The sequence below is a fragment of the Miniopterus schreibersii genome (assembly GCF_964146895.1).
Source record: "Miniopterus schreibersii genome assembly, chromosome: 6".
Taxonomy (NCBI): domain Eukaryota; kingdom Metazoa; phylum Chordata; class Mammalia; order Chiroptera; family Miniopteridae; genus Miniopterus; species Miniopterus schreibersii.
Window position 1 is genome coordinate 42,135,655 of NC_138107.1, and position 23,415 is coordinate 42,159,069.

Sequence of the window (23,415 nt, forward strand, 5' to 3'; positions counted from 1 at the left end):
GCCCGGCCGGGCTTGGTTGGGGAAATTTAATACTGTATTTGTAGGGCCATCGTTGACTGTTGGTAATCGAAATCGTGGAAATCAAAACCGTAGATAGGGCGACTACTATATTCCCTAGAGCATGCTATTCAGCCAATAGTATCATTCATTCAGATGTTTATTAAACATCTACTGTATACCAGGAACTGTTCTAAGTGTGGGATATAGCAGCAAAGAAAACAGGTCAAAGTCTCCAACCCTCAAAGAAGGATGGACAGTAAAAGAATGAACAAATGAATATGTGATGTAGAAGAAGTAATAAAAATGCAGTGGCAAGTAAGCAAATTTAAATTAGCGTCTCCCCCTTGTTCCCAAATGTTGTAGTCCAGCCCTCTCTAGTTATCTTTTGCTCCTGTGATTGTCATAGCCTGTTACCCAGGACTGTAATTGGGGCAACTTGCAATTACTAATAGTGCCCCCATTTGTTCTAAGAAGTGCTCCATTTTGTAGGATAAATGATATGGTGGTCACCCTAGCTAGCCCACAGTCCACTCACAAGTTGTGAGTCCCAAGGTCTGCGAACACGTCTGGAAGAGTGGCCATTCATTCAGAAAGGAATTGCTATGGCACAGCAGGCACGGGGCTAGACCAGGAATATAATGGGGGCGGGGCATGGTTCCTGTTCTCATGGAATTTACAATTTGGCTGGGAGGCAGAATCAAATCCCACTAGTAAAGAGATAAGCTATGACAAGAGGGAACCTTACGCAGTATCACTGGCTAGAGCATCACTGAACTTTTCCCTGAAGAAGTTTTGGAGAGAGATTTGAAGAAGAAAAGCAATCCATGCACTGGAACAGATGTGCAAAGGCAGTATAGGAAATGAAAGGAGGTACACAGGAGCATAAAGCTAGAGAACAGGAAAAGGAGACTGGAGAGCAGGCTGAGTTTATAGCAGGGAAGCCTGGAACACTGACTGTTGGCTTGCTAGGGCTGTTGTAGCAGATTACCACAGTATCAGTGGTTTAAAATGATAGAAATTTATTTCACAGTTCTGGAGGCCAGAAGTCTGATATCAAGGTGTTGGCAGGGCCACACTCCCTCTGAAGTCACTAGAGGAGCATCCTTACTTCTTTCCGTCTCTGGTGCCTCCAGGCATTCTTTGACTCTGGCTGCATACCTCTCATCTCTGCCTCTATCTCACATGAAAGGAGATAAACAGGAGCATAAAGCTAAAGAACAGGAAAATGAGACTGGACACTTGTCATTGGATTTAGGGCCCACCCAGGTAATCCAGGGTAATCTCATCTCCAGATCCTTAATTGTATCTGCAAAGACCCTTTTTCCAAATAAGGTCAGATATGGGGGGGTTAGGACTTGGGCAGATCTTTTCTCCGTCCACCATTCAATCCACTACATTGACTTTGCAGAGGAAAGAGAGTTGATTTGGTGGGAAGTGAAAGTTATTAATACACCCATTCCCTGACATGTTAAATGGCATAAAAATTCATTAGACTCTATGTAACTATGAACTATTTAGTTTAAAATATATGTATCTGCATGTTCATGTATAAATAGATTTTTTTGCTCTGGCCGGGTAGCTCAGTTGGTTAGAGTGTCATCCCAGTATGCCAAGGTTGCAGGTTCAATCCCCACTCAGGACACATCTGAGAATCAACCAATGAATGCATAAATAAGAGGAACAATAAATGGATGTGTGTGATTTTCTCTCTCTCTCTAAAATCAATAAATAAATTTTTTTAAATTAAACAAATATTTTTCTAGGGTCTTGCCCTGAGCGGGAGCCTCGGGGCATGTTCGACTTCCGAGGCGTGTTTGAAAACTGAAGCATTTCCTTCTGGGTTTAAGGCGTTCATAAACCAAGATGTTCGTCAACTGAGATGTTCGAAAACCGAGGTACCACTGTACATGGGATTATTTAACTTTAAAGTAAAATTTAAAAGTTTATGACTTAGTCACACTAGTCACATTTCAACTCCTCAGTAGCCACATGTGGTTGGTAACAGCTCTAGCTCTATCAGTTTTCAGGAAATACAGAGGACCTTTCATTCCCCCTTCAAATACTGTATCCATTGCCTCCAAAAGTGTCCAGTCCTCATTATTATTATTTTTGTGATAAGAACACTTAAAATTAGGTCTACTCTAATAGCAATCGTTTAATGTTATCAACTGTAGGCATTATGCTATACAGTAGATCTCTAGGACTTACTCATCTTGCATAACTAAAACTTTATACCCATTGACCATTTCTCTCCAGCCATTGAACCATCTAGCACTGCTCCATTTTAAACATAATTAATGGTTAGAGACTTATTTTGTGTCATAGTAACAAACAGGACATATTTTTAAATGTTAACGCGTAAGAAAGACTTGGCTTGGCTCTCCCATCTCTTCTGGACAGCCAGAACTTTCCTCCAGTGTCTCTTCCTTCCTTCTTCTGTTTCCACCTTGTAGGAAAGGCACTTCATGCACAAGACCTTCTGAACATTGTAATAGTATTTTCCTAATCAGTTTTATTGGAAATTTGTAGTTTGCTTCCTGTTTCATCTTCCATCATGCCTCCAATGACTAGGTGTTTATTAATTTTAGACCACACATTTTTTATTTATTAATGACTCTTCATTACTACATCTTTTATAAAGCATCTTAAGTATTTTAAGCACCCTCTGACTATGCCATCCATTCCTGCTAGCAACCTTAAAAATATGTAGCACCAAAATAACTAAGAAGTTTGAGAAGTGACTCTGTAGTAAAGGTCATTATTAACCATGGTTAATAATGATGTTCCCATGGTCAAGGTGTACACATTGAGAGAGGAATTTCTTGAAGGACCCTCAAACAGGGGATTGGTTCCAAGGTCTAAATGTTGTATCAATGAGGGCAGGGGAGCCATGAAAGTCCTCTCCATTTTCTTGAACCATAACCTTAGGAGAAAAATATTCTCATCCAGCACAGGCAGGGCTACATTTTCACAGTGTTGTAAAATACAAGCCCTAGGGAATCAGGTCAGAGGCGAAGCCTCTCCTCTACAAGAACCTCACTGTCCGCATTTCCAGGAATGGCTATGGCCAGCAGAGCAGCTAATCCCACTGCCAGGAGGGAGGGAAGCCAAAGTGAGCCTCAAGTAACTGAGTACCAGGACATTCCAGTCGTCAAAATAGCTGCCTTCACCTCGTGGGCCATTTGGAGATAGCCATAACAGAACTTAGTAATGAAACCTTACCCAAAAGAAACAAGTTTCTGCCAGACATTTTTGCTCAATCCCTTTGTTTTTGTTTTTTAATTTATCTTTCAATTACAGTTGACGTACAATGTTATATCAGTTTCAAGTATACAACATAGTGATTAGACATTTATATAACTTACGAAGTGATCACCCTGATAAGTCTAGTACCCATCTGACACCATGCATAGTTATTACAATATTATCGACTATATTCCCTGTGCTGTACTCTGCATCCCTGTAACTATTTTTATAACTGGTAATTTGTGCTTCTTGCTCCCTTTCACCTTTTTTACCCATACCCCATCCCTGACCCCTCCAATCTGGCAACCGTCAACTAGTTCTCTGTATCTATGAGTTTGTTTCTGTTGTTTGTTTATTTTGAAATCATATGGTATTTGTCTTTCTCTGTCTGACTCACAATAGACAAGATATGGAAGCAATCTAAGCGTCCATCGATAGATGAATGAATAAAGAAGATGTGGCATATATATATATATATGTAATGGAATATTACTCAGCCACAAAAAAGAATGAAATCAACTCCTTTGTTTTATTTTCCAGAGTTTCTTCCTCAGCTTAAATTTCTTCCCCCTAGTCACTCACTCCTTGGGTGGTTTATTTCTCCTCCAGGTATAATCATTCATATAGTAGATATTGTGGAACCGAAGTTTCTTTATCTCCTCCTCTTTCCTTATCACTGCCTCTAGTCTATTAAAGGGTGGGTGTCACCACCTTTAACCTTTTAGATTGTCTCAGGCCAGAATCTCGGTTTCTGATTCACCCTCCATGTGGTCATTGTTATTCTTATAGAAAAAAAAAGCCTGGTTTTACCTCTCCCTGGCTTAATACCATCTGGAAAATACCCATTGTCTGGACAAAGTTTAATTCCTTAACAATGTGTACACAATTCTTCTATGTCCCTTCACCCCTGATCAAAATTCACTTTTTGGCAAACCTACTTTCTTAGTTTGCTGCTTTCTGACAAATGACAGCTAGTTTTTTTTAACACCTTAGCCTAGAAGTTATTATTATTATTTTTTAATATATTTTTATTGATTTCAGAGAGAGGAAGGGAGAGAGAGAGGGAGACAGAAACGTTGATGAGAGAGTCATTGATCAGCTGCCTCCTGCACGCCCCCGACTGGGGATCGAGCCAGCAATCCTGGCATGTGCCCTGACGGGGAATCTAACTGCCATCTCCTGGATCCTAGGTTGATGCTCAGCCTCTGAGCCATGCCCAGCCGGGCCAGAAGTGATTTCTTAATGTACTATCTAGTACATGGTATCAGCTAGAGAGATATATCTCTGGAGATACCTGTAAGTATTTAGGGGGAAGGCTAGGGGGATGTTGTGCACGAACAGTATCCTAAAGTGGCGCTGTATTTTGCTTGCTCTGTGTGCTGGCAGCGGCAGCCCCAAAATCATGCAGTGCCAGGGTGTGGGTCTGGAGGAAATTGTTCAGGTTTCTCTCTCCCTCTCTTTCTCTCCTTTCCACTCTCTCTGAAAAGCAATGGGAAAAATATCCTCGGGTGAGGATTGAAAAAAATAACAATAAAAATAAAAGCAGGCCACTGGAGCCAGACTGGCTTCTGTTCTATACTGAGTGTGCTACTTACTCACTCTGTGATCTTGGATACTGCATCTGTAAAGTGAAGATAAATAATCACATTAACAACTACATAGGTTGTCATAGGGTTAAATGAGGTAATACAGGTAAAGCACTTAGCACATGTTAAGTGCCTGCCACAGAGGAAGTGTTCTACAAATGTCACATACCGATTGGTTTTCTTCACATGGGTCTTTTTTTTTTTTTTTTAGACAACTAACTGAACACAGTATTAAATTTCAATATTATTTTTTGAGTATGGGCTATTTTTGTCAGAAGCATACCAGGAAAGATTTAATAAGTATAGACAAGGGGGCCCAGGGATTTAATACCACATTTGCTGTCTTTAGGGATGAATTTTATTAGTCTTAACTGAATGACAGTATTTTCAGATTTAGAATGTGACATTTACTCTGATATTGTTAGCTTACGTAGTAGTTAAAAGCTGTATAGTAGGTAGTCCTCATGTATGTTAACTTCCTTTAGACTTATTTTCAAAAAATAGATTTGTCTTTTTATCTCAGTGTATTGTATACCATTTAACCTAATTGTGACAAATTAAGGAATAAGATAGAACATGAAAAGTTTGTGGAAGCTTTTAATGTGTGTGTTAGCACAGGAAGACCCTAGAAAAAGTCTAGGGACTGAAAATCTGCCTCCTTAAGCAGTAGGGAAAGATGGCCACTCCAGCCTGATAATTAATAGAGCTTATTAAGGGAAACTTACATATGAGGAGAGTCATAGCATATGCCAGAGAATTACATAGAACAAGGTGGGCTAGTCACGAATACTAGTGCATAAATGCTACCAGGTATGGAAATTAAGGGCTTAACCAGGTCAGAACAACAACCTGCTCCAGGAAGGAGCACCTAGCAGGAGGCAGGGGAAGGGGGTCTTGTAAGTCAGAATGAACATGGATTACAATCAGACAGTCTCTCTGGAGAGTTGGTGGTAAGAAATCTCCTTTCTGGGCTGGGGCCAGCTCATGGGTCAGACTGCAGGAATGTGGTAATGGAACAGTCTCTCCTCCACAATGTGGGACACCTTAGGATATACATTTCTGCAGTGCTATTAATAGGCATGGCATCAAGGACAGTTTTTCAGACTTTGTGCTTCACTCTGGAGGAAAACAAGAGTATGGCATCTTGAATTTCTTCATTGGGTAACTTAGAACCCAGTTATGTGAACACCAGCTGCACATATCATGTTACCTGAGTTCAGCATCAAAGTTATAAACAAAACTAGTCATATGTTCTTTCAAAGCTGTTGCTATTCAAAACAAACACCCAAATCAACAAAATAATGTGAATAATTATGACCATAAATCTTTTTACTAACTCTCTGGTTTGGGCTTTTAAAAAACTCATTTCAAATTTTTAGTTCTACTCTACTCAAATAGACTACAGTAGCCAATACATGCGTGCTTACTATATTCCAGATGCTATACTGGACACTTGCTATACTAGTAACTTTTTATTCTGAGAACACTATACTTCATAGAGCAGTTAGTTGCAGCTTTTCAATAATACAGCAACCTCAAGGAGAAGAAAGTTGGGAGCAATACCGAAAACTAACGTATACAGAGTCTACAAACCAGTGTTCTTTGTATAGTTTTATGAACTAAAAACCTTGTGTAACTTTTTTATTACTGTTCTAGAAAGGCGAGCGGCGTTTTTCAGGGGACTCTGTTCCACTTGGTCTGTCTCTGATGCCGTCAACCAGTAAAACCGTTCTCATTCCGCTGCTGTGGGAAATAAGCAACAACGGAAAAGTAATAATAACTTTAGAGCTTGATTCGGTTGTCAGGACAGCTAAGGAAACGGGAGAGGAGCCCCCACCCCCAGCTCTTCCCGGGGCGGAGCACCTGCGGCTGCAGGGGGCGCGCACCCCAGTCCCGCGCAGCGCTGGAGGCGGGGTCCCAGGGGCTGAGGACGGGTGTGCGGCGGCGTGCGGGGCCGGGCAGCGCGCGCCGCACCAGTTCTCGCGGACTCCGGGAGCGTGCGCAGGCGCGGGGTGCCCCGGAGGGAGCGATCGAGGTGGCGTTCGAGTGGGGTGCTGACCGGTGCCCGGTTCCGGGGACGATGAGACCCGGAGAGGAGCGCCCTGTGGAGGGGGGCGCCCGCGGGGGCGCCCCGGACCTGGAGCTGCTGGAGCTGCTGAAGCTGCGCGCGGCCGAGCGCATCGACCAGGCGGCCGAGCGCCTGGGGGCCCTGAGCCGCGCCATCTGGAGCGAGCCCGAGCTGGCCTACCAGGAGCACCGCGCCCACGGCGCGCTCACGCGCTTCTTCCAGCGCGAGCCGCCGGCCGCCTCGTGGGCCGTGCAGCCGCACTACCAGCTGGCCACTGCCTTCCGCGCCGAGTGGGCGCCGCCGGGGGCTGGCTCGGCGCGCAGCCCGCTGCACCTGGGCTTTCTCTGCGAGTACGACGCGCTGCCCGGCCTCGGGCACGCCTGCGGCCACAACCTCATCGCCGAGGTCGGGGCGGCTGCGGCGCTGGGCGTGAAGGGGGCTCTGGAGGACCTCCCCGGACCGCCTCCGCCGGTGAAGGTGAGGTGGGGCCCGGGCGCGGGACTCCCGTCACCTGCCCCGGCCGGTACCGAGCCGGGAATGGCCGGGCCCGGCGCCTCCCGCGCGCACCTGTGTCCTCCCGCCCCGGGGCCGGTGTAGGGACGGCGCGAGACGTCCCAGCCTGGTCCCGGTCCGAGGCAGAACCGCTGGATAAAACTTCATGAGTTGCCGACCTAGCGACACTTTGCAGATTTGGGGGGTTTGTTTCCTCTTACGTAGTTGTAAAGAGTTGAGTGGATTTCCCCGTACGAAAGAACTTAGCCCCAAGCCTGCTTTTCGTTATGGCTTATTTTTTGTAACAGTAGCCACCTCAATTTGCTGACAAGGTCGCGGCATCTCTGAAGGAAGTGGGTATTGTAGGGAAACCTACAGCCCCTCTTCATTAGCCCCCCCCCCAATCTTTTGTTTGTGGCAGTCATAGGAGCTGTTGTGATTTGAGTCACTGGTGTTTGGTTAGGGTATTATCAGTCGTAGAAGTATACAAAAAAATTGGGAAGCGAATGAACATTTACTGCATAGATGTAGTTGATCTTGGAGTCTAAATGTTTATTTCATGGTTTTAAAGTAAAATCTGAGTTCCTCAGTCTGGGAAATGTCGTTTATGTTTGTCATAGGGCAAGTTTAATCTGGTGTACTCTCTTTTTCCAGATGGTATATTCTTCATTCTGTGAGCTAAGATGCAGTCTTCACCATTCAGGTTAAGGGGAAAACAAATGTTTTCGTCTTTAGTCCTTTTTTTCCAATGTCAGTAACCTTTTACTTTTACTCTAACAGTTTCATCATTTGTGACTTTTTCTGTTTACCTGCCTTTTCTTTTCTGCCCCTGAGGGCTTGTTTTTGCATCTGACTAGGTTTTTGTTTTGTATTGCGTGGGGTATCCTTTGCCATTGCATGCAACACTGGAGAGTTAGCTTTAACCAGGTTTATGAAAAGTTCATAGAAGTCAGCAATATGTAACTTGAGAAGTCATCAGATTTAACTAGTCAAGGATTAAGAGTTTAAAGCAGCTTAATTTAAGAGTTTGGGTGCTTTACAACTTCTAAAGAAAGCTAGACTTTGGGAAATGTATACACTTCTGATTTTGAATAGTAAGCTGAATTTTTTAGCAAGGTTATCTGTCCTACCTGAAAATGAAATTTATGTCAATCCCCTTTGCAAGCCAAGACTTTTTCCAACTTGTTCCATTGTGTTCTTATACATGATCTTGAAAGTATATTAGTTGTTTATAGATAATTTTTCTTTGCTTTAAAAATTGTTTGAAGAAGTTAAACTGAAATATCAAAGTAAAATGTTTATTCTGCAAAGTTCTTTTTTGTTTAATTAGGTGTTTGGTGACCAATAAATCTGCCTGGTTGAACTGGTGGAATCGAATTAGTAAGTTTGTGTAATAGTTGGCCGTTTCTAACCATGGTCTTAAGATTTGTTTAATGCTCTTCATAAAGGATTAATGAATTAAGATCTTTTAATGAGGTAGCTCAGTAAGGAACAGGCCTGAATATTTAATCCCAGCTCTTCCTGAAGACTTGCTCTGTGACCTAGGGCAAAACAACCCTCCCTAAAATGATGTTATAGATCGATCACTTGCCTCACAAGGTTGTTGTGAGGAGAACTAATAAGTACTGGAAAGTTCCTTACAAGTAAAGTGCTTATGAATAATTATGTACCTATACCAAAAGACTTAGTCAAGAAGATGCTGTAAGAAATGATGCCCTAGCTGGTTTGGCTGAGTGGTTAGAGCATCAGCCTTTGAACTGAAGGGTCCTGGGTTTGAGTTTGACCAAGGGCAGTATCTCATTCGCAGGATTGATCCCCAAGCCCCAGTTGGGGTGCTCGGGCAAGTGCAGGAGGCCACCAATTGATGTGTCTCTCTCAAATTAGAGTTGATTTCTCTCACTCCCTACCTTCCTCTCTCTCTGAAAAGCAATGCAAAAAAATATCCTCGGGTGAGGATTTTAAAAAAAAGAGAGAGAGAATGAGAGGGAGGGAGGGAGGGAGGAAGGGAGGAAGGGAGGAAGGGAGGAGTCAAGGAAGGAAGGAAGGAGTCTTAGGCCCTGGCCAGGTAGATCAGCGGGTTTGTTCTCCGGTCAGGGCACATACAAGAATCAACCAATGAATACATAAATAAGTGGAACACCAAATCTATATTTCTCTCTCCCTCTCTCTCTAAAATCAATCAATAAATAAAAGATTTTAAAGAAAGGAGTCTTAAAGAATTTTAAGGAACTTATATATAGTATTTATCTTTTCCATCTTTGCCACTAGTTATATAAAATTGAGTTGTAAAATTAGGAAAAGTTTTCTGTGCTAGCTTTAGTACATACTTTACACCAAATTGGTGTAATAATGTAAATTAAAACGGGTGATTAGCATCATAGATTTATGCCCACTGCATTATTAAGTGTCAGAGAACAAAACATCTCTCCATAGTTTAAGCATTTTAATGTACATTGTGGATACGTATGCAAGAGAACTTGTTTGAAGGTTTCCTACTAGGATTTTTTGTTATTTTGTTTTGACAGAGGTATTTCCTTCTAGGTGATTGTCCTGGGAACTCCTGCAGAAGAAGATGGTGGTGGCAAAATTGATTTAATTGAAGCAGGGGCTTTTAAAAATCTTGATGTTGTTTTTATGGCCCATCCATCCCAAGAGAATGCTGCTTATCTCCCTGATGTGGCTGAGCATGAGTAAGTAATCAAGTTGAAATAAACTTCTTGGTGGAAAACAGACTATTAGAATACTTTCATGTTTTTTCTTAAAGAAGAACAGAAATGTATTGTCTTATAGTTCGGGAGACATGAAGTCTGAAATCAGGTGACAGGGCCAAGGTCCCTCTGAAACCTATAGGGGAGGATTCTTCCTGCCTCTTCCAGCTTCTGGTAGCACCAGACATTTCCCTGGCTTATGGCAGCCTAATTCTCATCTCTGCCTCTGTCTTCACATGGCTCTCTCTGTCTCTCCACATTGTCTTTCCTTTATGTCTCTAGAATATTTTCATGTCTTAACTGGAAATTGAAACTCCGTATTTATACATTTAAAAAGTAAATTGAAAGATAATGATGCCTTACTTGGTTTCCATTGAATCATATTTGGTAAGCCTCTTCTAATTGAGATTTAATACGGTGTTCATAATTGGACTATTAAGTAGTGCCTAAAAAGCGTAAGAATAGCAAACAGAATATGTTGACACATGTTCTCTTTTTAACCGTCTGACTTCTTAGATTTTTTCACTGGCCATCTTTTCAGATGGAAAAGAGAACAGGAACAAAAATTAAAATTTAAAGAATTACTAATGTGTTCATCCTAAATATCTCTAACAATAAATAAGATAAAGCACTATGTCCCTACTGATCACCTTTCCCACATCTAGTCCCTTCTGTAGAGGTATGTATTCTTCCAAGACTTTTGGTTATATTTATAGACATAAGTAGGTACATGTAGAAATTAAATTTTAGCCCAAGTGGCGTGGCTCAACGGTTGAGCGTCCACCTATGATCCAGAAGATTGAGGTTTGATTCCTGGTCAGGGCACATGCCGGGGTTGCGGGCTCCACTCCCGGTGGGGGATGTGCAGGAGGCAGCCGATCAATGACTCTCATCATTGATGTTTCTCTCTCCCTCTCTCTGAAATCAATAAAGACATATTAAAAAAAAGAAATTAAATTTTAAAGGAGGATTTCTACCCTGAAGTACTGTGCTACTCATCATCAGTTATAGTTGGTTATTCAGGATGGTTTTTCTGTATTTTATCTGTAATTCCAGTTTGTTCCTGGGAGAATGTCAGTGTAGCTTCCACTCAATCCACCGCCATCTTGGGTCTCCTGCTTTTTGCTTTTTAAAATTAAGCAATATGTCCCATACCTACCTGGCAGCAGAGATACCATGATCATAAAATTAAACAACATGTCTTGAAAATCATTCCATATCATTTTGTTTAAAGTCTAAAATACTAATGCTGATACAAAACAACCACTGACACTTACTTTCTTGTAGTTCATTGTACTTTAATTGTACATAGATCTGAACCGTAGAAGTGGTGCTAGAGTTTTCATAAAGGACATACTTTTCCATTCTATAAATTTATCACAGTTTCGGTAAAATTCCAGTTTCAGGTTGATGGTGATGATATATATATATATATAAAATAACAAATATTGTAAAATCTTAAAAATATATTTGGTTGCTTTTATTTATTTTTGTTTTGCTAACAAAATGTTTGAAATCAGTCAGGAAATATCATGAGCATTTCTTACACTCCTGAATCTAGCCCATTTTAAAAAAAGTTGAGTGGCTTTTTTATAATTTTGTAATTTAAATTTAATCAGTTGGGCTTTAAAATATTTTATAAACAAGTCATCTTTATAAATAACTAATATGCAATCCTTTCTCTAAACCTTTTTTTTTTTTTTAATTGTATCTGTGTAGTTAGACTGGTATGAGAAATATTTGAAGTGGAATAACAATTTTTAAAATTTTAAGATATCAGTGATACAGGTATTTTGGAACATTAATAAAATATTGGTCAGGAACAACTGACTTGATCCTAGAGTATTTTATCATGCGAGTATAATCTGATTTTTAGAGGTTGCCCTAACCCATTTCAAATGTCACCTTTCTCTTCCCTTGACCTTCCCCCACCCCGAACACAGAATTATCTGAGTTTTTGCAGACCTTTGGTATAGAACTATCACAGTGAAGTGTAGAAGGAGACAGGAGCCATCTTTTTTTGTAATTCTAGCACCTAATACAATATTACATATTTGTTTGAATTGAATTCTGTACAAATTTAATTTGGATAGGAGGTTAATCACAGTTTCTCTTTTTCTTTTTTGGAATGCCTTCTTTGTGTCAGTCACTCTGTTATGTAATAATAAACTACAACTAAACTATGTAAATTGCTGTTATTGCTACAAATAATTTGCAAATAAAAATTCTAGCAGTGAGAAAGTAGGATGAATATTAGTTGGGTGATTCTAACTACTTGGGTTTTTCTAAATTTAGTGGTACTGAAAAAAGTAATTCCACATGATGTTTTATTTCCTAGTGTGACTGTGAAATACTATGGAAGAGCATCTCATGCTGCCGCTTATCCCTGGGAGGGAGTCAACGCGTTAGATGCTGCTGTTCTCGCCTACAACAATTTGTCTGTGTTAAGACAGCAGATGAAACCAACCTGGAGAGTTCATGGTACGAATGTCAAATATTTTGTGTAACAGATGGTGCTTGCTTAATATATTCCAGTGAAATACAATTACTTACTATTTGATTTTTTTAAAAATTGGAAACTTTTTGTGTACTTAATATGAATATTCCAAAATATGTAAATATTGTCAGAAGTCATGTGACAGGATACTAGGACGTTTGTCTATTTGTGGGTAGGAAGACATATAAGATTATTATTAAACAGAAATGAAATGGTCATTTTGAGTATTAGAGGTCAGTAATTTTATAAATACCTATGTTCTTTCTGTGGTCATTCGAAGTTGGAACTTGATTTTTCAGTTATTCTGTCTCTTAATGATAACAAAATTTTATTATTTCCTCAATTTAAAAAAAATTATGGTTACTGATTTTATTTACTCAAGTGCTATTAATCCTAAGTAACATCTTTTAAAAGTTTGTGTGTCACCTTAATATAAATACAATAATGAAGTACTGTCTTGAAGGTACAAATTTATATTTTAGTTTATTTCCTTATGATTTGGGAAATTATTATACTTCTTAAAAAAATTTGTCCTTATTGTTGAAAGTATTACAGATATCCCGTTTTTCCCCATTTACTCCTTTACCCTGAACCCTCCTTGTCCAGACCTTCCCCACACTATTGTCTGTGTCCCTGGGTTGTGCATATATGCATATAAATTCTTTGGTTAATCTCTCCCCACCCACCCACCCCAGCCTTCCCTCTGAGATTTGTCAGTCTGTTCCATGCTAAATTATTATACTCTAATATCTATTTTTTAATCTGTTTTTGCTATAGGCTTAAATTAGTTTGTAATTACACTTTAACCACTCTCCTACCTTAGTTTCTAAAAGGATTAAGCAGGAATATGTAAAAAGCTATTTTTTTAAAGGAGGTCATATAAAATTAGATTTTGTATATCTATTTTAGTTATAACTTTGAATAGATAAATTTTCCTTCTTTGTGTAGTTCCAAATAAATGCATTTGTTTTAATAGTTAATAGTACTTAGTGGTCCTTGGTACATTGGTTTCTTCTTAGCATTGAAATTATTTTCCCAGAGCCAAATGCCTTTTAAAATACTCATACGATTCTTGAGGCACAAGAGTAATTGTAGAAATTCACACCATCAGGTTTTTTTCTCTTCTTATGTCAAAAGTTTATCAAAATGTACAACTGTAATATAAGCTACTGAAATAAAAGCATTTTCCAGAAGGCTTAATATAGTTATAAAATTTCTAACAGCTTTTTATAGTCAGGAATCATAATTTCTTATAAATCCCTTAGAATAAAGTATATATAGACAGTTTTTTTATTTTGTTTTTTTCCTAATAGCTAGAAAGTATCACACTATGATATATAGAAACTTTTGTTGTATAGCAAAATCCTTGGTATATCTGTGAAGCAAATAAGTTTAAATTATTTTTCTTTATATACATATTGGCTGAAAACATTATGGGTATACTTAAGCTTAAAGAAATGGTCTTCAAGTTCAATTCCAGTAATTTGGTCCTTTTTATAGGTATAATAAAAAATGGTGGTGTAAAACCCAATATCATTCCCTCTTATTCTGAATTAATCTATTACTTCCGTGCCCCTTCAATGAAAGAACTTCCAGTTTTGACCAAAAAGGCAGAAGATTGCTTCAGAGCTGCAGCTTTGGCTACTGGATGCACAGTAAGAACTTTTAAGAGTTAATCGAAATTATAACAGAGTTATATACGTAGGCTGGAGCTGTTTATATTAAGTTAGCTTTGAATCTTACTTGCTTCTTTCTTATTTGGTGATATCTTGAATATGTAAAATTAGTTGACTGAATAGTCGATGTGAAAGTCTTCACTTCTGATTTATTCTACTCACTCTGCACAGGGAAGACTACAGTCATCTTATTACACAGTAATTGGAACAATTCATACTGCTGAGCTAGAATTCCTGCCTTTTTCAAGTTACATCCTTTCCTTATTGGTAGTTATGCTTTCAGAATTGCTCTATATAGTTTCTATAAAGGAAACTTTATGGCAAAATCAGCAAAAGCTATTTTTGGTGAAGTTCTAGATATGTGTAGTAGGGATATAAATACTTATGGCTTGCTGGAATGAAAGTTGAAATAGACACTGAAGTTAGTCAAGAGGTTTTGTTCATTTGCGCCATGAAGTCAGTAACATTATGTAGGGCATACAGTGGGATGAGAAGTTACAGAATGACATAAATTTTGCCCTGCAGGGAGCCAGTAGTCCAGTGGGAGAGAGAAGACTACTGGATTCAAATCTATATTTTGTGCCTCTCAGCTTCACTGAATCTGTAATTTTCGGAAACGTTATTTAATATCTCCTGGCCTCCATTTTCTCTGATGGAAAAATATTTTAAAATATTTTAAAAATGGAGATAATATAATCCATCTTAGGGTTCTTGTAAGAATTAAATGAGGTAGTGTTTATGAAAAGTTACGGTCTGATCCTTATACATAATACCTTTTTTTCTGCCCTCATTAGACTGGAGATGTGATTTATTCGGATAGTAGCAGTGTCCCAGACAGTAACAGTGATTCTCAGAGGGGATATATTAAGTGTCCAAAGAGTAAAAATTAAGTATTTAACCCTTGTTTATTTATAATTATAAATATTTAAAATACTTATTTATAAAATAAATGCATGAACTATTATCATTTGCTAGTATCTCAAGGTATAATATTCCCTTAGGATAAGGTTCATTGTTACTGGATTCAAATCTATATTTTAAGTAGTCTTTTAGTAACTTTTTATATTTTGGCAGGCTTGTAATATCTGATTAGGTTATCATTGTTTCTAACTTAGATGTTGCTAAGAATAGGTATCACCTCTGCCATTTTATAATTGGCTTTTGCTAATGTTCTAGGTATTATCTTTAGTTTGGGGGAATATTGCCCATTTTGATTTAATGAAAATTGAATCTGGCCCCGCCGGGCATGGCTCAGCCATTGAGCATCAACCTGGGATCCAGGCAATCGGGGTTCGATTCCCGCTCAGGGCACAGGCCCTGGTTGCGGGCTCGATCAATGACCCTCTCATCATTGATGTTTCTGTCTGTCTCTCCCTTTCCTTTCCTCTCTCTGAAATCAATAAAGATGTATTTAAATAATAATAAAAAAAAGAATTAAATCTGTAAATTGTGAATCTTCTTTATCTCAGGGTACCTTTATACATTTCAGATCAGGCAGTGGTGTCAGTGTTGGTTTGTATATTGAATATCAGTAAAGCTTAATTTCTTCTTGTAGAGGCCACAGCCTAGAGCAGAGTGTTTGGACCACCAGCGTCAGAATTACTTGGGGGTGCTGGTTAAAGTGGAGATTCCTGACTCTCCCCACACCCTACTAAGGTGAATGAAGTTGAGACTTACTGGGTAGGAGAGCTAGGTGACATCATGTGGTTCAGTGCATACATAATAAAGGAGATAGGGTCCTAGGAACTCTCATTGTAGAAAATACCTATTTTTGTTGTAAGAGATTTGAGAGAGTTTATATCCAGAAGGGGAAGTACGCCATCTTAACCTCTTTCCGTTAAAGTCATTGCTGGTTTGAAATTTAGATAGTAAATTTTAGTTTTTTATTTCAAAGTTTGTTTTTTAATTTTTTATTAGGTAGAAATTAAAGGTGGAGCACATGATTATTACAATGTCCTTCCCAATAAGAGCCTGTGGAAAGCTTATATTGAAAACGGGGAAAAGCTGGGAATAGAATTCATTTCAGAAGATGATGCAATTTTGAATGGCTCTTCAGGTACTTAAGTTCTTTTATATATTGTGCTATTTGAGGAAGGGAAATCTTTGATTGAATGGTTTTGTTTAACAGCTTCAAAGGTAGGAAGGTATTGCTGATGTTTTTAATGATATTTTTTCACAAACTTAATGAGTAGAGGATTTAGAAGTTTTCAATATCTGAGAGAGAATTGAAAACAGTTGATGAGGTTGCCCAAGAAATCCTAGGGATCAGTAGCACTTAGGACACAAGCAAAGGAAGTGATCTAGAGAAGGAGACAGAGAGTGGTCAGAGAAAGCCAGTCAGGAGAGGGTGGAGTCATGGAAGCCAAAGGAGTGGAGAATTTCTAGAAGGGAAGGAGCAGTAAATCATGACAGGTGCTAAAGAGATTGAATGAGATAACTATGATCTAGTATCCATTGGACTAGCTTTAGAAATTCATGGATAATCTTATCTTTCCAAGGATCTACTGATTTTGGAAATGTTAGTTTTGTGGTTCCTGGGATTCATCCGTATTTTTACATTGGATCTGATGCCTTGAATCATACAGAACAATACACTGAAGCTGCAGGCAAGTGTTATTAGAAGTGACTGTTCTGCACGTGCTCTCCTTTTGTAGTGGTAGCTGCCTTGCTGATTGTTTCGCCTGTTGTTACTACCTTACCCAACACCGCCTCAGCAAACACTATATTGTGTGGGCAGTGGAGAGGCAATTTAGACATAGTATTGAAATCTAACCTGAAAACTAATCAATTCATTTATAATGCTATAGAAGTATTTTAATTTGTCTTCTCTACCTTTTAGGATCACAAGAAGCTCAGTTCTACACCTTGCGTACAGCCAAAGCTCTGGCAATGACTGCGTTGGATGTTATTTTTAAACCAGAGTTGCTAGAAAGAATCAGAGAGGACTTTAAATTGAAACTTCAGGAAGAAGAGTTTTTAAATAGAGTAGAATGAAAGGAAGATTGTGGAGCTGCTTATGAATCATTAAGAAGAAGTGATGATTTTTTTTCATTAATCTTTTTTGGTGAAGGAGGAGGGCATGTTTGTTTTTCAGTCAAAAGGAGTCATTTCTCTTGCCTTAAAGACATGTCTTGAGGACATGGTGTGGAGAAAACACATTAACTCTTAGCTAAAATTAAAATCTTCACAAATCTATATTTGATTTAATTGGTATCTTTCAGGAGCTGGTATGTGGTGGCATTTTTTAACCTGGATGATATATGGTTTATCAGCGATTGTAGTTTATGAAGTCATATGTTGTATATTTCAAAAGATCCTAGAGATTTCAAACCTTATATTCAGAATTGATGCATGAAAGATTTTTTTCTGGTATAGAGTGGTAAAATTGTTTTATAAAGTAATTTTAAAATTCAAGTTCTAAATTTGGGGGAAGCTCATTTTGATGCCTGACTATGTTTGTTTTGGATTAGAGACTTTTTAAAGTAGATTTTTAATTAGAAATGCTGTGGGAAACCACCAGAAACTCAGGTACAAAGAATAAGCTTTAGTTTTACCATTAGAAGGAAAAATAAAATGTTCATTTTTTTTATATAATTAACTCTGAGAAGTGGCATAAAATGTTATTCCTAATTCCATATTACTGTAATAGGAAAAATTATAGAAGCATAACATTGGACTCTTCCTGTAAGGCGTTTGCTTGGTAGCCTAGTGTGTTCTAAGAGGACTTAATGAGAGAGGAACAATATCTACTTACCTTGAATGTTAATGTCATATAACTACTGTTAATGTCATATAATATTATGCACCCAGCCTGTCCAGCCTGAATGCATAATATTATATTTTACTGAGTTTAGGGGATATAATTCTAAGCCTCCTTAAGCCCTATGCTAACCCAATATTAACTTTAAAGAATTGTAAGTTTTTCCTGGTTCTTATTTTAGTGTGATAAAAGAATGAAAAAGTATCTGATAAAGCACATATTTTGTACTGGGCTCATTTGCAGACAGCCATCATTGAACTCGAGGTTGGCTGAGCAGGAAAGTCTTTGTCTGGTTGTGGTTACTAATTCCTTTTATGTCTCCTAAAGGACCAGTTTACCCTCTCCTGGCTCTCTAGAAGACCTGTAAAAACAAATGGAATTCTGGTAAGAGTGAGGAGACACTTGAATTAGCTCTTCTGGGAATTTAGAATTGAGACAGGTTAGATGAATATGAGCCCTGGAATTTTAAGGTCCCTTAGATCTGGGAGTGAATGTCAAGTATGAGCAGAGAAGGACAGTCTGGAGAGGGAATAAAGCAATCACCCAGCAAGCAGTAAAGAAAGGTACATGCTACCTTAAAAAGATGTCTGGCCCGGCCAGCGTGGCTCAGCGGTTGAGCATCGACCTAGGATCCAGGAGATCGCAGTTCAATTCCCGGTCAGGGCACATGCCCGGGTTGTGGGCTCGATCCCCAGTCAGAGGCGTGCAGGAGGCAGCTGATCAATATTATCTCTCTTCATTGGTGTTTCTATCTATCTCTCTCCCTCTCCCTTCCTTTCTCTGAAATCAATAAAGATATATTTTTTTAAAAACGATGTCTGGAATCTTTCATGGGGCTGAGCTGTACTTCACGCGATTTTCTTTGTATCTGTGGGATTTCCGTGTTCTGCTATTTCTTTCATAAGCTAGTTTGAGTGGGTTACTGTTCCATGCTATCAGATATCACTAAGGTATAGTTTAATCCCATTTGTAATGTTTAAAGTCTCAGAATGCTAGGAACCTAGAATTATATGACTAACATAATAAGGAATATTGATATCAAATCAACATCCATTCTATATTGTTAATGTAAGGAAATAGTCTGTAGTTTGACAAAAATATCACATTTTTTATCCAACATTAGGGGGAAATATTACCTTATATATCTATAGTATGGAATGATTTCAGGGGCTGCAAAATATAGGAAGTTTTAGTGGGAAAATTCTCATTCTATGCTAGGGGGAAAAAGTCAATTTATATATCAAGCTTGATGGCAACTATATTAAAATGTATAGAAAAAGGTAAGTAATACTAGTTGCCTTTGGCTAGTAGGATTATGAATAATTTTTTTCCTGCTTTTTTTTAACTTGATGAGTTTTACAAATAACCTTCCTCCCTTCCCCCCCAAAAAAGGGGAAAGAAAGGAAATTCATCTCCCAAATCCACACTTAATCCCAGGTAAATCAGATTCATAGTCCATTAGAATTAAATTTTTTTAAAAACCCAGTTGAGCTTTGTGGTGGGGGGATGTTTTTAAAATATTTCTTCCTATTTCGAAGAGGCATTTGTGCTCTTTAAGCTGGGTGTGGTGGTTGAGGGCTGTAAACTTTAGCAACTTCTTTGAGATCAACAAATCAGCTAACAGCTCTTAATACAGAGCTTAGCATATACAGTAAGCACTCGATTTATTCTGAGTTGTTGACTGTATATATGTAGCTCATATCACATTTTGTGAATGATGAAGGTGTACTGTTATGTGAATCTAGTTCAATACTTTGCTAACTTGAATGTACAGTACATGTGACTCTCTAAGGGAAATTGTGAAAATACAGGTTCTAATGGAGAAGGTCTGGGATGGAGCCTGAGGCTCTGCTTGTCTACAGTTTCCTAGGTAAATACAATGCTGTTCTGGGGATACTTTGAGTGCCAGAGCTGAGTTGTATTTACCCCAGTTAGATATCGGTGCAGCGATTACCCAAAAATGGAAATTAACTTGAGGAATACCGTGGTAATTAAACCATGTTGTGGAAAAGTATTACAAAATGGGAAAGTAACTTGATCTGCCTTAAATCTTTAGTTTTTACATAAAACTGTCAGATGTATTTGAGTATAATCATGCCATATTTCATAACTTAAAACCATTTTTCAAAGACTTAACTACTTGGAATGGCAAAGCCAGTAGTTATATAGCTAGGTTTATATTAAGTTGTAGTCATGGGGAGAAGCCAGAACATTAAAATTGATTTTTAAATAAGTATAGTTATGTGCAGATGCACAACATAAGGAAATTGTGCCAATTATGGGAGAAGATTGAGACATTTTCAGAGATTTATTCTTATCACGTCATACTTGAACTTTTCTGGGCATATCATTAGATTGGGCAATACTGAAGTTGATTGCTTTCCAATAGAAGTCTAAGAAACCTACTGGAAAATTATAAGTGGAATCCTGTTAAAACATGCTTGAATGAGAGTTTAAACTTGGCCTTTGCACAAGAGAAATCTTGCTATTACACAGCAAAATTTCCTCAGGCAACTTTTAAGCCTCTTTATTTAATTTTTATCAAATAATTGCATTGACCTCAGCCTGCAAAACTTTGTTTTCTTAAACTTTTAGGGACACTTAAAGAATTACATTCACCTAGTCACTACATTGCAACCAAAAAAATTGAGTTTAAGATTATAATTGTTGCCAGAACCTGTTTTCTTGCCCTAGTAGATTTTCCCCAGTGTTAATACTACTCTTAGAAATGTCAATTAAAATTTTAAGCCAATGGAAATGGCATGAATTTGGGACGATATACTTTTGGCCATGTCTTTACAGCATTGTTGCTCCCTCTCTTATTTTTAGTTGTCAGAATAAATTAGATCTATAAAAGGTTTAAAGGGCTTTTCTATATTGGAGAATCATAAAGTTTAGATCGGTAGAGGAGTGTTTAATTCATGAAATGCCAAAGCAACTGTTCAGTCTAGCAGACTAGTCAAACTCTCAGACATTGTATAGACATATAAACCCAAAAGAGATGGTCTGAATTCTCTCTTGCAGTCATTGGGGTTGTGTTTAACCCTCATTTGGCCTGAAAGTGGAAGTGCTATTTTTCTCCTGCTAACTAGGTATTAAGTTTCATCAAGAGCTTAATCTTACTCTTTTCCTTCATTGACTTCTTAGTCCATGTCTCTTAGAATGAGTTCTTTGGAGAGAACATGCTTTGTCACAGTGGGGACTGACTGTGTACAGAGCTATAAGGGCACCAACACTCCCCCTCCCCCCACCCCACAGTCAAAAATCACGTATAATTTCTGATTCCCCAAATACATAACTGCTATTAGTCTGCTGTTGATCAGAAGCCTTACCGATAACATAAACAGTTGATTAACATAATTTTATGCATTATATACTGTTACAATAAAGTAAACTAGAGAAAAGAATATTTTAAGAAAATCATAAGGTTCATCTAGGTTCATCATTGTCACAAATCTTCAAAAATTTTTTACAATGTATGTATTGAAAAAATTTTATTGTAACTGGACCTAGCCAGTTCAGACCAGTGTTGTTCAAGGGTCACCTGTATGCTGATTTTTTGGGGGTTGGATTTTGGTTTCAATATGTCTTCATTGATTTCAGAGAGAGGAAGGGAGAGGGGGAGAGAGAGAAACTTCAATGATGAGAGGGTCATTGATCTCATGCCTCCTGCACGCCCCCAACTGGGGATCGAGCTGCAACCAGGGCATGTGCCGTGACCGGGAATCGAACCCAGATATCCTGGATCCTAGGTCGATGCTCAACCACTGAGTCACACCAGCAGGGCAACTGTATGCTGTTTTGAACAAAGTATTAAAACGTGTAAATCACGAAAAATGAAAAAGAGAAAAGTTTCCTTCATTTCCACCTCCCATTATAGATACAAGGTATAGTTGAATGGCTGGGCACCTCACATAAGTTAGTCTCACTTAGAAAGGCATGGACTGATTCTCAAGGAGACCCGGTTACCTTCATTCAGTTTTCATGGTCAACATGAGCCAGGTTTCCTACAAATGCACATGCTTTGTCATAATGGGGACTTACTGTGTACAGAGCTCTAAGAGCTATTTGAAGAAACCCACTAACCTCCCCAAATATAAATTGTTTTTGAAGTAAACCAGAGAGCGTTTATAAAATACTCTGAACTCAAGAAAAATAAAGATGTCTCTTTCCACACAAAGGTACTAATCCTAAAATGATTGAAAGAAAATAGATTAAAATTAAACTCAGAATATGGAATTGAAAAGTTAAAGCATCCATTTATTTTGAGAGTTGTAATACTAAAGTGAGCTAAATGGTGTTACTCTAAAATTATTGATGAGTGCATTGGATAACGTACTTTCTTATTAATGTAGTTACTGACATTTCCCATGAATAACAATCCTTGACATTCAGTTGTGACACAATTGTCCTTGGTTCATATCACAGCATCCAAATGATATGTTCTTTCTGTGAGTATGTTATTGTGATTGTTGTGATTACATCCGCACACGGACCTGGGCTCCATGGTCAAACCCACGAGTCCATGTTCCTAGAGGGTGGAATGCAGGCATAGGCCTGGGTTTTGTGAGGGATTCTCCACCTTAAAAAATTATCATACAAAAAGCTTATGGATTGGAAATTTAAAATAATAAAACTACTTGGCCTGTCACCACAGATGGTTTGAGAAACACTAGTCTTGAACAGTATGAATGAATGAATGAATGAATGAATGAATGAATGAATGAATGAATGAATGAATGAATTGGTGCCCTTGGTTAAGAAAATGTCATCATATTAGAGTTTATGTATAGTGCACTACTGTTCACTTGTTCAGTATTTATTATCTGTAGTAAGAGGAACGAGAATCAGGCTCGGAGTCAGTCAGCCTGTCTCAGCCTTTAAAGTTTCCTCATTCAGGTTCAAATGAAACTCTATGTGAAAGTACTTTTTTGTAAAGCTGGGTTTTACAAATGTGAGGTTTCATTGTTGCTAACAAACCATTGTTTATTCTAAGATCTAGCATCATAACTCTCCTCTACAAAATATGAATTATTAAAAAAATAAAGAATATTGGTTAGGAATATATACACAGGAAGAGAATATTGCCATTAAGTAAAAGCTGCTCTGACTAACCCCAGTTCTCTCCTGATGAACACTCTGTACGTCTTTATGATGCCCACACTTATCACAACAATGATAAGAAACCTCAAAATCTTAAAGGGCCTTCTGAATTACCAGGCAGACAATAAATTATGTTTGGCATATCGTTTTCAAGTGTATTTCATAGTATTTTAACTTCTAAAATAAATTATTCAATATGGCCATATGGTACCTGCCCATTAACCAGACAATATTAACCAAATATTCCTACTCTCCAGTCATACCAGGAAAACTTTATTA

At 38.3% G+C, this 23,415-nt stretch overlaps 1 protein-coding gene across 3 annotated transcripts; it reads left to right on the plus strand.

Annotated features, from left to right (window-relative positions):
* Positions 1-6,733: 6,733 nt before the first annotated feature.
* Positions 6,734-18,840, plus strand: PM20D2 (peptidase M20 domain containing 2). 3 transcript variants are annotated; one of them, XM_081141014.1, is made up of 7 exons: positions 6,734-7,377; positions 9,934-10,082; positions 12,439-12,581; positions 14,098-14,252; positions 16,191-16,329; positions 16,772-16,879; positions 17,113-18,840. In XM_081141014.1, the coding sequence occupies exons 1-7, from the start codon at positions 6,913-6,915 to the stop codon at positions 17,265-17,267; spliced, it is 1,314 nt and encodes a 437-aa protein (XP_080997140.1). In that variant the 5' UTR covers positions 6,734-6,912; the 3' UTR covers positions 17,268-18,840. The 3 variants fall into 3 exon arrangements, with proteins under 3 accessions (XP_080997140.1, XP_080997141.1, XP_080997142.1); XM_081141015.1 differs by having other exon boundaries at positions 6,821-7,377; positions 14,185-14,252; XM_081141016.1 differs by lacking the exon at positions 14,098-14,252 and having other exon boundaries at positions 6,841-7,377; positions 16,195-16,329.
* The last annotated feature ends 4,575 nt before the right edge of the window (positions 18,841-23,415 follow it).

Excerpts from the sequence above, each read along its gene's own strand:
- PM20D2 (XM_081141014.1), top strand. The coding sequence starts at position 6,913 with ATGAGACCCGGAGAGGAGCGCCCTGTGGAGGGGGGCGCCCGCGGGGGC. Across the intron at positions 14,253-16,190 it reads CTTTGGCTACTGGATGCACA|GTAGAAATTAAAGGTGGAGC; the intron begins GTAAGAACTTTT and ends ATTTTTTATTAG. Across the intron at positions 16,330-16,771 it reads AATTTTGAATGGCTCTTCAG|GATCTACTGATTTTGGAAAT; the intron begins GTACTTAAGTTC and ends TATCTTTCCAAG.